At 41.6% G+C, this 14,399-nt stretch overlaps 1 protein-coding gene across 1 annotated transcript; it reads left to right on the forward strand.

The window, feature by feature from the left end:
• Positions 1-9,844: 9,844 nt before the first annotated feature.
• Positions 9,845-14,375, forward strand: psmg2 (proteasome (prosome, macropain) assembly chaperone 2). Its single transcript, XM_080836438.1, has 7 exons — positions 9,845-10,000; positions 10,113-10,284; positions 10,395-10,453; positions 10,558-10,676; positions 11,179-11,352; positions 13,086-13,206; positions 14,236-14,375. Exons 1-7 carry the CDS (start codon positions 9,944-9,946, stop codon positions 14,314-14,316), a joined length of 783 nt encoding a protein of 260 aa, XP_080692564.1. The 5' UTR covers positions 9,845-9,943; the 3' UTR covers positions 14,317-14,375.
• Positions 14,376-14,399: the final 24 nt, after the last annotated feature.

The raw sequence follows: 14,399 nt of genomic DNA on the forward strand, positions 1-14,399 counted from the left end.
CCGATTCCACTAAAGGATACTACCCCCGTGTGTCAGAGGATGTGTCGGATTCCAGAGCGTCTTCTGCCTCTACTCAAGGCAGAGGTGGAGGAGATGCTCGAGTTGGGCGTCATCGAGAGATCCACAAGTGAGTGGAGCAATCCGGTGGGGCAAGTACCCAAAAAGGATGGCACTATGCGGTTTTGCATTGACTTTCGGCGCGTGAACGCGCAGTCCCAGTTTGACGCGTACCCAATGCCATGGGCGGACTGGCCATCGGGAATACCGGGGGAATCCCCGGTGGGCCGATGGCCCAAAACACCGACCCACCACCATCTCTAACCGGCCCACTCTCTTCACCTGTCGGTACAATAGAAACCGAGTTAAACCGAGATAATCAGCCCAGGCCTAGACTTCTCTAATAACTATAATATGGAAACGGCACTGACTGATTTTTATACTCCTACTCGTGATCTGTCTTCACACTTATGGTGATTATTTTTCGATTTTTTTTTTTAGGTGTCTTCTTGTGTTTTACGGACTTCGAAAGTTCAACGTAAGAAAAGATCTCCACCTTATTAATGTACACGTGAAAATTGGTTCCTACACAGCCCAAGTGTTCTCAGCTGTGCGGATTGAGGTAGAGGATTCTTAAATTTGGATTTGCATACATACACGCAACACGCCCCGCCAGGGCACACAACTGTAGTGACGTGTGCAGTCAGCCCTAGCCCTTGGTTTTACGCATGCGCTCAACCCAGTTTGTGAGGGATTGCACAATCTGAAATGAGGCACAACTTGTTGCTGCCTCTGTCAATCTTTTCCTGAGAGCCAAGATAAGAGCCAGGGTACAACGTACACCGTAAGTTACACTTTAATATACTAATAGTACAAAAATAGTGTATTTCAATTGAGCACATGTATTAAAAAAGTGCTGTCAGATAAATGCGTTATTAACGACGCTAATGCAAACCCATTTTAAAGACGTCAATATTTTTCTCGCGAGATTAACGTTCTTTTTGGCCTCGCAAACTGTGTAGTTGTTTTTTACATGCTGTTACAACCACTATTAACCTTAGATGAAGCAAGCTTCACTGTTGTCTGAAAATGTCAACAGGCTTGTCTGTTATAGTAGCTGGCTAAAAGCAAAGAAGTAGTAGGCTTACCTTCTATTGGTAATCTAACTGTTACGGTTCATTGTTTCTTAAATAAGAGGCCTGACTGCTATGTTCACAGCAAACTTGAAAAAAAGAAATTATTAAGCCATGGTTTGACTGCACTATAGGCTGAGTCCTTGTTTACCTGAAATGTGCACTTTAGAATTTAATTTTGTACCGCCCTGTTTGGCAATGTTGTTTTTCAATAAAATAAAACATTTGCATAAAGCAAGCCAATCCACTTTTCCATGTTGATAAGAGCATTACAATGAAATGAAAAAAAATGGATACAAAATAGATGAAGAGACATTTATAAAAGATACAAAAATTGCGATGAATTGTGTTTAAATATTTTAAAAGTTTGACAGCACTAATTCCAGGTATATTTATCTAACACACTTTGTAGTTATACGTTTAACCATCTGATACTAGCCCTGAGTTAAGCATATTCATCTAGCAAACTATACCTACCTTGGAGTGTTACAATTGTCAGTATCATATTATTCCATGTGTCCATCCAGGCAAATTGGTGGATCCAAATGTTATTAAAAAACAAACATATATGATGTAATTTCTTTGTAATCATCCAAAATAATGTTAAGTGTATGGATATTTTTCCCAGTAGGCCACTGACTGGTCGATACGTGCGATGCTTTGACTGGGCGACGCAGCGTGTACTGAGTGGGCAGTGCGCCGTGTACTTAGCGGGCCGCGCGCCGTGTATTGAGTGGGCCGGTCTGACAGTAACTCCCGGGCCACTTTTTTCCCCCAGTCCGCCCCTGCCCAATGCCCCGGCTGGAGGATCTAATTGAGTGCCTGGGGAAAGCGTTGTTCATCACGACATTGGATTTATGTAAGGGCTACTTGCAGGTGCCTTTGGTCAAGGCAGCCAGACGCTACACTGCATTCCGGACCCCACAGGGGCTATTCCATTTCCTTGTGATGCCCTTAGGCCTCCAGGGGGCGCCAGCCACTTTCCAGAGACTCATGGACAGAGTCTTGGCTGGCACGGACTCTTTTGCTGCCGCCTACCTAGATGACATTGTGGTGTACAGCAACACCTGGGAAGAGCATCTACGTCATCTAGGTGAGGTGCTGCAGCGGATTAAGCAGGCCGGTTTGATTGTCCACCCAAGGAAATGTGCACTTGCCCAGGAAGAGGTGAGATACCTGGGCCATGTTCTGGGCCGAGGAGTGATCCGGCCACAGGAGGACAAGGTCGAGGCGGTGCAGGCCTGTCCAAGGCCCCAGATAAAGAAGGACGTCCGATCCTTTCTTGGGTTGGTTGGCTGGTACCGTCGGTTTGTGCCAGACTTCGCCACATGAGCAGCACCATTGACAGACCTAACGCGAAACACTGGATTCCCCCAGATCCAATGGGGAGAGGACCAGGAGAGGGCGTTCCTGGATTTAAAAGAGGCGCTCTGAGTCCAAACTTTGAAGAAGTTTCACGGTGCAGACAGATGCATCAGGGGTCGGCCTTGGGGCGGTTCTGCTCCAAGGAGAGGGGGAAGATCAAAAACCTGTGGCTTATATAAGCCGCAAGCTATTCCCTTGGGAAACAAGGTGCGCAGCTGTTGAGCTGGAGTGCCTGGCAGTCAAGTGGGCACTTGACAGCCTAAAATACTATCTTCTAGGACGAGACTTTTCCCTGGAAACTGACCACCGCGCCTTGCAGTGGTTGGGGCGCATGAAAGACTCCAACGCCCGGATTACTGGTTTTTGGCACTTCAGCCATACCGTTTCACAGTGCGTTACCGTCCCGGTAAGCAAAACATTGTGGCCGACTTTTTGTCCCGCCAACCTTGTGGCGAGACTCCAGAAGGGGAGGGAAATGTGGAAGAGTGAATTTCCCTTTCCACCGTCAGCCGTAACATGGATTAATAAATATAACGTTGCCCCGCAAAAGCGGCAGAAAGACATTTTACTCTCGTTGCCCCGCAGGAGCAGGAGAGAGAGCGTGAGAGACATTGCCCGCGCACACACACACACCCACACACACGCAGAGCCATGACTATCGCTAGCTACCCATACAATGCAGCTGTGTGCATGATGGGCTGGGAGAGTTTGCTGCGAGTTCGGCTGTGAACCCCATTGTTTGTTGGCAAAGCCATTGTTTGTGTACAACGCGGTATAACCGCAAAATGAATGAAAGCACAACTCACCATTGTCACTCTTTACCTGTTTATTGTCTTTACAGCCAGTATCATGTCATATCACCTTTACTCTCTGTTTCAGCATACAATCCCGGTTAAGACATCCATACAGACACTCACATTCACTCACGTACTGCTGCTTGTTTGCGGAAGCGCGCTCCGCTAATGGGTGGTATTTCTCCACGTCCCACAGGGGAGGGAGATGGGCATTATTAGGAGGGGTGTTTGATGTGATGTTTGTTCTGAATGTTTGTTAATATCATGGGTGGTATGTGTAAAATGTGTAAATATGGTGAATGTTTTGTTATGGCAACATTGGTGAACTTGGTGGTGGTTTTATGTATTTGTTAATATAATATATGATGTGCATTATAGGACTGATGCGGGGATAGTTACCTCATTAACCTGGTTACCTCCACTTGGAGCTTATTGGTCCAATCTAACGTAATGGACAGCATTATTTAAACCTGCCTCATTTCTTTGGAGGGGGAGAGAGGAGAAGTACTTGCTTGCTGTAAGGTGTAGTACAGACTTATGGAAATACTGTTGGAATACTTTTTGAAGACTGTTGGAATACTTTTTGAATACCGTTGCTTGATTCTGTTTGTTTGTTTTTGTATATATGTTTGGTCAGAACCAAATAAAGTAAAATATCTATTTTTATCCAAAACCTATTATCTTGTGGGCCGTTGTTTGCTTCTCTTCACCACTGACATTTCAGTTGCCACATCCCAATAACGTGGGGTGACCGAGCGGTCCCTCACAAACTGGATACGAAACATTTGCCTTTCATCCCGTAAACATCTATGTCCTCTACTCGACTCCACAGCACACCAGTTTGGCCATAAAAGATACAGGCAACAGCTTCTGCTCTATGAAAGATATGATGAGAGCAGTGCTGTTTGCCATCTCAAAGACTAATTTAGCCACGTAACATGTCTTTATGATGTGTGTATATTTTTCATTGTTTCTCATTTTAAATTCTAGAGCTTTATGCTATTTCATAATGTCAGTGCTCCCTGTTGCACAAATAACATTTAGTTTGATAAAGAAGATATACTAAAAGATATAATAAAGCAATGTTATAAAACTGCTCTCTGTGGTATGATCACTGCTCTCTTCAACTTTGCCTTCACATGATAAAGAAACTCACTTCTACAGTATGATCACTTCTGCCCCCCAGTGGCGGATTCTACATTCAGGCTCCTCTGTTTTACAGTATTTCTCTGTTCCTAAAACACATTTTTTCAAAGCATGCCTCGGTTTCTCTGAACACTAAACCCAAGTGCCAACTCTCTAAACCAAGTCAGCTAAACTTTAAGCACAATTCTCTGCTTTAAACACAGATTTCAATTGTTAACCGCACTTTCTTCAAAACACAACACACAATTCTCTGCGTTAGACACAGTTTTCAATTGTTAACCACATTTTCTTCAAAACACTAAACACCATCCTCTCTACTTTGCATACTTCATCAATGCCAAAACCTCCTTGTGTTCAAACAGAAAACACTGCTAATCAATTGGCAAAACTTCCATTTCCAAAGCTGTTGTGCAATTTGAAATCAAAACTTTAGCTCCTAGTTTGGCGAACAATTTATGGCAACATTGAAGTGAGTGGTGATCAGAGAGGCAGAGGAGTGAGAGTAAGAGGAGGAGGAGGAGAAAAATGATGAAGAGGAAGAGCAAGATGGAGAGCCATTACTGTATCTCTGATGAGATTCAGGCCAATGTGTTCAAACATGTGGTCAACATGGGTTTGACCATGCAGGAGGCTGGCCAGAGGGTTCAACCAAACATGAGCAGCTTCTCAGTTGCACCGATTCTCCTGACATTCAGAAGAGAGAATGGGTAAGAAACACTACTATGACAGTACGTAAAACAGTAGTTTGAATGCCTTATCAGGAGCATAGTATTCTTGTATTTAGAATATTTTACATTGTACTGTATTTGTAAAATTATAAACAAATACAAAGTGCAACCATTGATGACCAAGACATATTCCTAAACATCAATACAGTGAGCCTAGCCACAGTGGACCATGTTCTTACATAGGCAGAACACCTTGAGAATGAAGCAGGTGTACAGGGTGCCTTTTGACAGAAACTCTGATAGAGTCAAACAATTACAGTATGATATGACTATGTGCAAGTAAGTCATATACGTTTCCACAACTGATTACGTCCTATCAGCACAGAAACATTACTGTACTGTATTGTTATCCAATCAAATGTTACTGTATTTTCAGATGTTTCACAACACAACAATTGTCGATATTGTCTTGAGCAAGAACAGGATGCGGTCTAGTTTTTTTGTCCTTTTTTACAGTATTTCTCTGTTCCTAAAACACATTTTTTCAAAGCATGCCTCGGTTTCTCTTAGCTCTAAACACAAATCCCAAAACCACTCACACAAAATGCAAAACCCTTTATATCTCTTGCAAAATGACACTTTGGTTTCAAAACACTATTATATCACCTCAAAAGGGCATTTTGTTTTCAAATAACAAACACAGACCATTATTTGAGTAGACATTCTAAGCATTGATTGAACACTGATGTGCTCAATGGAAAACACTACTATGAAATGGGAAAACACTAGTATGAAGGCCTTATCAGGAGTTTTATGCCTTTTCATCTCCAGTGTTACTGTACGCTTTCTCCTGTTGTAAAATATTGTAACTGTATAATGTTTTAACTCAAAAATGAAAGAAAAATGTAAAATAATAAAAGGACAAAAAAACTAGACTGCATCCTGTTCTTGCTTACAGTAAGACATTATCGACAATTGTTGTGTTGTGAAACATCTGAAAATACAGTTTGATTTGAACATTTGATTGGATTACAATACAGTACAGTAATGTTTCTGTGCTGATAGGACGTAATCAGTTGTGGAAACGTATATGACTTACTTGCACATAGTCATATCATACTGTAATTGTTTGACTCTATCAGAGTTTCTGTCAAAAGGAACCCTGTATACCTGCTTCATTCTCGAGATGTTCTGCCTTAGAACATGGTCCACTGTGGCTAGGCTCTTTGTATTGATGTTTAGGAATATGTCTTGGTCATCAATGGTTGCACTTTGTATTTGTTTACGTATACTGTCATTTTACAAATACAGTACAATGTAAAATATTCTACAGTAAAAATACAAGAATACTATGCTCCTGATACAGTAAGGCATTCAAACTAGTGTTTTACTGTCATAGTAGTGTTTCTTACCCATTCTCTCTTCTGAATGTCCGGAGAATCGGTGCAACTGAGAAGCGGCTTATGTTTGGTTTGACATTTTTCTTTCTTTTTTTGTTGACTGTATCAATATCCTATTGTTTGTTCTGTGTAAATCATCTACACATTCGGGTGTGTTTGCTCCGGTTGTGTTTCTCTTTACTATAAGTCGTTACTGTTTGTGAGTTGTTTTATATTTGAGTTAAAACATTATACAGTTACAATATTTTACAACAGGAGAAAGCGTACAGTAACACTGGAGATGAAAAGGCATAATACTCCTGATAAGGCCTTCACACTAGTGTTTTCCCATTTCATGGTAGTGTTTTCCATTGAGCACATCAGTGTTCAATCAATGCTTAGAATGTCTACTGTAATAATGGTCTGTGTTTGTTGTTTGAAAACAAAATGCCCTTTTGAGGTGACATAATAGTGTTTTGAAACCAAAGTGGCCTTTTGCAAGAGATATAAAGGGTTTTGCATTTTGTGTGAGTGGTTTTGGGATTTGTGTTTAGAGCTAAGAGAAACCGAGGCATGCTTTGAAAAAATGTGTTTTAGAAACAGAGAAATACTGTATTCTTACCAGACTAATAGTTTAGGCATAAATTAACATGAACAGGCCATTAACTTCATAGTTAATGAACCACAATTAAAACATTTGGGTTGACATGAACATTTGTAAGTTCTGTAAGGAATATTCTAAATAAACTGCTATTTGTATCCAATAGCTATCATTCTGATTGTGAAGAGGAAAACCTAAAAAAGTCTATGTATAAATACTGCAAAGGAGCAATCACCTTTATATTTCAAACTTGACTTTGGAACAGCCAAGAGGGCTTGGTTTCAGGATGCCACGTGCCTCACAGGAGTATAAACTTGGGCAGTTCTGTAACCGGGTGCTTGATCATGTAATTTTAAGATAGATTCTAAATCTAATATAGATGTAATGTGTGTCGATACCCGGCCTAGACCTAGTCAGACACCTCACAGCAGCATTATGTACTGAATACATCATTATGGTTGAAGTCGTGTCAGTAATTGCACATTCAGCTCGGAAAACAGGGCATTGAAGTAATCAAGGCAGAGGACGTAAAGGACATGATAGGTTCTTCAGTGTCTGCGAGGTCTATGAATGGCTTCACTTGGGCAATTTTTCTGCAATAAAGCAAACCTACATTTCTACACACCTTGTCTTATAACTTTATGTTTAAACAAACAATGAATGTTGCTCTATTGTTCTGTACAAACCCCACTCTGGCTCCATCTTTCTGAAGTGGTATCTCCTGCTAACCCTGTCCTATCCACCCAGGCTCCTGCTAACCCTGACCTATCCCCCCAGGCTCCTGCTAACCCTGACCTATCCCCCCAGGCTCCTGCTAACCCTGACCTATCCCCCCAGGCTCCTGCTAACCCTGACCTATCCACCTAGGCTCCTGCTAACCCTGACCTATCCACCCAGGCTCCTGCTAACCCTGACCTATCCCCCCAGGCTCCTGCTAACCCTGACCTATCCCCCCAGGCTCCTGCTAACCCTGACCTATCCCCCCAGGCTCCTGCTAACCCTGACCTATCCCCCCAGGCTCCTGCTAACCCTGACCTATCCCCCCATGCTCCTGCTAACCCTGACCTATCCACCCAGGCTCCTGCTAACCCTGACCTATCCCCCCAGGCTCCTGCTAACCCTGACCTATCCCCCCAGGCTCCTGCTAACCCTGACCTATCCACCCAGGCTCCTGCTAACCCTGACCTATCCCCCCAGGCTCCTGCTAACCCTGACCTATCCCCCCAGGCTCCTGCTAACCCTGACCTATCCACCCAGGCTCCTGCTAACCCTGACCTATCCACCCAGGCTCCTGCTAACCCTGACCTATCCCCCCAGGCTCCTGCTAACCCTGACCTATCCCCCCAGGCTCCTGCTAACCCTGACCTATCCCCCCAGGCTCCTGCTAACCCTGACCTATCCCCCCAGGCTCCTGCTAACCCTGACCTATCCCCCCAGGCTCCTGCTAACCCTGACCTATCCACCCAGGCTCCTGCTAACCCTGACCTATCCCCCCAGGCTCCTGCTAACCCTGACCTATCCCCCCAGGCTCCTGCTAACCCTGACCTATCCACCCAGGCTCCTGCTAACCCTGACCTATCCCCCCAGGCTCCTGCTAACCCTGACCTATCCCCCCAGGCTCCTGCTTACTCTACAATACTTAACTGCTCTCTCAACAACTTCTCCACTGTCATATTTACAGTTATGTATATATGTTATATTTGTATGTATTGTGTACCACGTACTATTTACCATCTGCCATGTTTCTGATTGTTTCCCCTCCCCAGCCTTGAGGCAATTGTATTGAATTGAATAGAATGTAATATGTGTAGCACGTAAAGTGTGAAGGGACTTTTGTTTTGATATGGGGACGAAGACAAGAGAAGCAAAGAAGAGTGACGGACTTCTGGTGTAGGAAACCATAGACATATTTATGTCTATGTAGAAAACACTTTGGAGGGAGCCAGTCATAGACATCATATATACCTATACATGTCTATGGAGCCAGTCAGCTGGTCAATAGTTAGGACCAGGACGTGGTGTGTAGCCCATTGGGTTAGTTGTAAGCTGCTGAAGTCCTTAATTTCCCTCGGGATAAATAAAGTATCTATCTATCTATCTATATATCTATCTATCTATCTATCTATCTATCTATCTATCTATCTATCTATCTATCTATCTATCTATCTATCTAATAAATGTACAAGCTTGTGAATTCAACAAAGCTCAGTGTCACTGTGTCAGGTGTACGTTGGATGCCCCCTGATATTTTAACTATTGCATATGCACTAAAAGAAATAATAATAAAACCCACTCAGCGTTAATTGCGTTAATCTAAAAAAAATAAATAAAAAAAAACATCTTAATTTTGAGACCACCAGTAAAGAGTGATGTACACCATGTTTACTACGGAGAATCAAATCTGCCTTCTAAATCTCTGAGATTCTGTATGCTGAGAGCACAGCAGAACATGTACAAGTTAATTATCTCTTACACTTTTGTCATCTTTGCAGCAGCGCCACACCACCAGGCTGACCGAAAAGTGCTCAGTTAGATGTAGTACTCCAAATAATTAATTAACCAAGACTTAAAAGGATGTATACAATATGTCACTTTTGTTTCAATAAAAGTGTGTCGTATTTATTTATTGTGTACTTCTATAATGTTGGAGTTTTTAAATAGTGGATATTTCGCTTCAGGCATATCTAAAGCACACCACTATACGCATTCTAAACGACGTAGGACCATAGGACCTCTGTAAGTGACCGGTTTTGAAGTGAAAGCAAAAATCACGCTTCTACTGACTTAACTATAAGATTTGTTACCTTTCACCAATTTGTGGCCAAATAAGTTACTCACATTTAGTGAGGACTACCTTACAATGTTTGTATCGACTGACGAATCGCCACCTTCTTTTAAAAGCTACACTTTATTGCTGGTTTGTATTTTTTTATTTAAATTGCTAAATAACTGCCAAGTCAGGTTGTCATGAGCTAGAATGAAGTTGAAGGCAATGTGTCGTGCACAGTTTTAACCCTGTTTTTGAACAGCCAGCGGTATCGGTTGGAAATGTCGGGCAGCTTGCGGTAGACCTCATCATATCCACTCTGCAGTTACCGAAGGTCGGACATTTTCACACCGAAGGCCTTATCCCGATGGTGGGGAACAACCCATATGCGACTTCGCCAGAAAACGCTAACGATTTGAGCACTAATGCGGAAGGTAGAAACTCGTTTACTTGAAAACCTAATTTGAAAGCAAGTACAGAATTTAGTGTCGGATTTTCTGCAGTTTCTTTCACTTACATTGCATTATTTTTTCCTCATATCCAGTATACTGTTCCAAAGAGCTGAAACTTGCTGTGCTTCAGATAAGGACGCCTATCATTCAGGTTCGCAATATGTTTACTTTAGACTCGTTTCATGAAGAGTACACTGGTAACATCGTGATTTATTTCACTTCGGCTATTTGGATATATTGTGTGTTTTGTTTTAGACAAGGATCAGACAGTTCCGGAAAAACATTGTGTCCTGGATTAAATCCAGTGGATTCAGTAAAACCGTTGTTCTGTCAAGTAGCCATGCATACCAAAGGAATGACCAACAGCTTCAAGGGTAAGAAAAGCCAGTCAAATATATCACTATTCACTTAACAAAGATCTAATGGCTGTTGCACCCCTTGCTTTAGATATGAAAACTCCCTACATACTTCAGTGTAAGAGTGCTTGCACTTAACACCATTCACATTAACATATCAGCACCTTACATTATGCTGTCCGAGGTTTCCTCTCTTTTAATGTAAGAAAATAGCCTTACAGTTTGTTTGATGTATACTTTATAAGTAATATCATAGTTTGGGTATTATTATTATAACCATCATTGTTAGTATAGAGATAATTGGTGGGTTTATTTTGAAATAATGCTTTATGAATTTCATTTATGTCTATCAGTTCATTTTCTAATCTTTGTATCTTTTTTTAAAAGTTGCTTTGGACAAAATAATCTGTTAAATGTCTTAACTATAGCTATACAGTTGAGACAGACACTCTTTTTTTTTGTATTTATTATAGTGTATCAGTCTGGTGTTCTCATTTCTCTGCATTCTCTGCTTGTGCAGCACCCCCCTGCGTTACCTGCTTACTCCAGCACTCCAGAAGGAGGCAGGGCAGAGGATCCAAGAGCTGGAGTGGAGGGAGATGGAGAAGGTGTGTGCCTTCCCTGGCATCAGCGACTCGGAGCAGAAACTCTACATCCCTGGAGGAGGCGTCACAAAGGGTCTCTACACTGACTGGTAGGATCTGATTGGAGATCAGTTAGCAGTAGCAATTACAAACAATGTTGATACAGATGTCTAGGACAAATTACCTTTTATAGATTAAAAGAACTTTGTTGGTTTAATTACTTTGGCATGTATGTGTACATAAATTGGTCAGACCCTTTCAAGTTTTGCACATTTTGCTATATTTCAGGCTCATCTTAAAATGGATTCGATACATTTTTCTTATCAGTCTACACAAAATACTCCACAATGACAAAGCAAAAACAGGTTTTTTGAATGTTTCGTTAATATATTAAAAATAAGTAATAAGTATTCGGACCATTTTGCAACACTTGCAATTAAGCTCTTGTGCATACTACTTCTATCATTTAGCATAGGGTATACGGGACCATCCCTCATGATAGGAAAGGAGATAATACCGTCCCACAATTCCATGCAGCAGCAACAACAAACGATCAACCCACGTCAGAAACATCTGTGTCGCATAATTACGTAGCCTAGTGTAGGTGTAGTCGTATTGTTTTAGCACAGCGTTCCTTAGTGGAGATGGAGAACCTTACAGAAGGACAACTATTAGTGAAGCACTCCACCAGTCAGGTCTTTATGGTAAAGTGGCCAGGTGGAAGCCATCTCTCACTAATAAAAACACACTGCAGCCTGCTGGGAGTTTGCCCAAAAGCACCTGAATGACTCAGATCATGAGACGCAAAATCCTCTGATCTGACGAAGATTGAACTATTTGGCCACAATTCCCAACAGCATGTGGAGGAAACCGTGCACTGACCATCAAATCATTAATACCATCCAAAATACGGTGGTTATATCAGTAATACCATCCAAAATATGGTGGTGGCAGCCTCATTCTGTGAGGATGTTTGATGTGACCCGGACTATGAGACTAGTCAGGACAGAAGTAAAGATGGATGCAGAAAAATGTAGAGTGACCCTGAGAGAAGAGTGACCCTGAGTGACCTTTACCTGAGTGCTGACCACACAACAACCCAAAGGATTCCGACACAAAAACACTGAAGTGGCTTTGGGGAAACTCCTAGAGTTCTCCAGCTAGAGTCTGGACCTGAACCCAATAGTGCATCTCTGGAGAGACCTGAAAATGGCTATGCACCAATGCTCACTATTCAACATGGTTGAGCTTGTACAATTATGCCAAGAAGAATGGTAGAATTTTCCAAAAGAAAGGTGTGCCAAGCTTGTAGGATCATGCCCAAGAAAACGTAAGTCTGTCATTGCTGCCAAAGGTGCTTGAACAAAGTACTAAGTCAAAGGTTTGAATACTCATGCAAATGACATGGCAGTCTTTTATTAGCAGGCCAAAAAACTGCTTTGTTATTGTGGAGTATTGTGTGTAGAAAAATACTTGATGAATCAATTTTAAGCTGAGTCTGAAACATAACCAAATGTGGAGAACTTGAAAGGAGAACTTTTCATATGCACTGTATTTAATTTAAATGATAACCCATTTTTAAATTTATTCTTTATAAGTTTTTATAACATATTGAAATTCATTATGGGGGATAAAAACACCTGTCTTTCCAGTTCATTTTAGACTAAAACTCAAAATGTTCATCTCGACTGTAAACCCTCAATGTTGATGCCTATTCATTCAATGGTGGGAAAGGGTTAATGCCATATTATTACTGTATAATGCCATGCCCTACACTGGAAAGACTGCAGACAGCCTCAGGTGATGGTGAGTATAACCTTTGAACCCTGTACTGACTCTTCAGCTGCGATGAAGACATCCCCATGGCGGTGGTGTTGATCTTCTGCTCAGAGGGAGACAACATCCCTGATGCCTTTGCCTTGGGAAACTACCTCAATGACTGGCTCCACCTACTCAGCAAACCTGTAAGTAGTGCTGATCTAGATGCATTCAGTTTGTTCAGTTTTTTCAAGCACTGCAAAAAAAAAACATGAAAATGTTTTCATAACTGTACGGTAGACTAGAGCGCTACGTCAGATGAAAATGTCATGTAATTACTTGCTTGTGGTGAAAGCGTAGCTGTTAGTACACACATTGTTAACTGATACATCATCAGGAGTCTTCTAATGCCAATATTAGCTTTATTGAAACACATAAATGTATAGAAAACCGAATACTTAATAAACTGTTAACATTCATTTCCGTAAACTGCATTTATGTATTATTAACTACTTACTAATTGCTAACTTCAAGTTACAATGATCAATAGAAAACGGACAACAGGGCTCAGCTTAAATGGCTTTAATTTACAGTTAAACACAAGTTTTTCAAACTATAGTAGTCAAGTCTTCATCACTTTCAATAACACATTTTCGCTGCTTCTGAATTGTACTGACCTGTACTAAGTCCTATAAAGTAATACCCGATAACAAAATGTTGGCAAGTTTTTGAGTCTTTATTCTGTCTTCTTATTACGGTCATAGTACCACGACATTCAACTGGTTTCCTGTTCTCAGATAATTTCATAATAGGAGTCCTGATTCTATCAGTACTAAACATTACATGCTCATGGCTGTTGATGTCTATTAATATCGCTCATTTTTAAGGATGTAATGTTTACTACTTGGTACTGCTCATTTTTAAGATGACGTCACTGGAGGGCAATACGGATCCGTATTGACCGGTGGAGGGCAATACGCTGCTAGCATGACTACCCATTAGCCAATCAGAATGCTCGTTCTGTCGTTACCATATAATAAATCATGTTTCATGCCCCCCCCCCCCCCCTAGACATTTATTGTACTATTTATAAAATCTCAGGAAAATAAAGTGCCTTAAGTCAGGTCATTGAAGAGCATGTTCAGCTATTGTGTGTTGCCCGACTGTTGCGACACAGGATTGGTGCTTGTTGGATTGCTAGGCTATAGCAGTAAACAATGGTATCTCTCTTCCAGGCACAGGGCTCGGCTCAGTGGAACATGCCCCCATCCTGGAAACTGCTGTTCGGCAATGGGATCCCACCTGCAATATTCTAAAGCTAAACTGGACAAAGGACACCTCTGAACCTGATTCACAAAAACAAAGATATGCCCATCACCCCCTACTTAGTCACTTAACT

This window comes from Sprattus sprattus, assembly GCF_963457725.1.
Source record: "Sprattus sprattus genome assembly, chromosome: 4".
In the NCBI taxonomy this organism is placed as follows: domain Eukaryota; kingdom Metazoa; phylum Chordata; class Actinopteri; order Clupeiformes; family Clupeidae; genus Sprattus; species Sprattus sprattus.

Coding starts and splice junctions, on each gene's coding strand:
- psmg2 (XM_080836438.1), top strand. CDS start 9,944: ATGTTTGTATCGACTGACGAATCGCCACCTTCTTTTAAAAGCTACACT. Junction 10,285..10,394: donor TTTGAGCACTAATGCGGAAG/GTAGAAACTCGT, acceptor CCTCATATCCAG/TATACTGTTCCAAAGAGCTG. Junction 10,677..11,178: donor AATGACCAACAGCTTCAAGG/GTAAGAAAAGCC, acceptor CTGCTTGTGCAG/CACCCCCCTGCGTTACCTGC.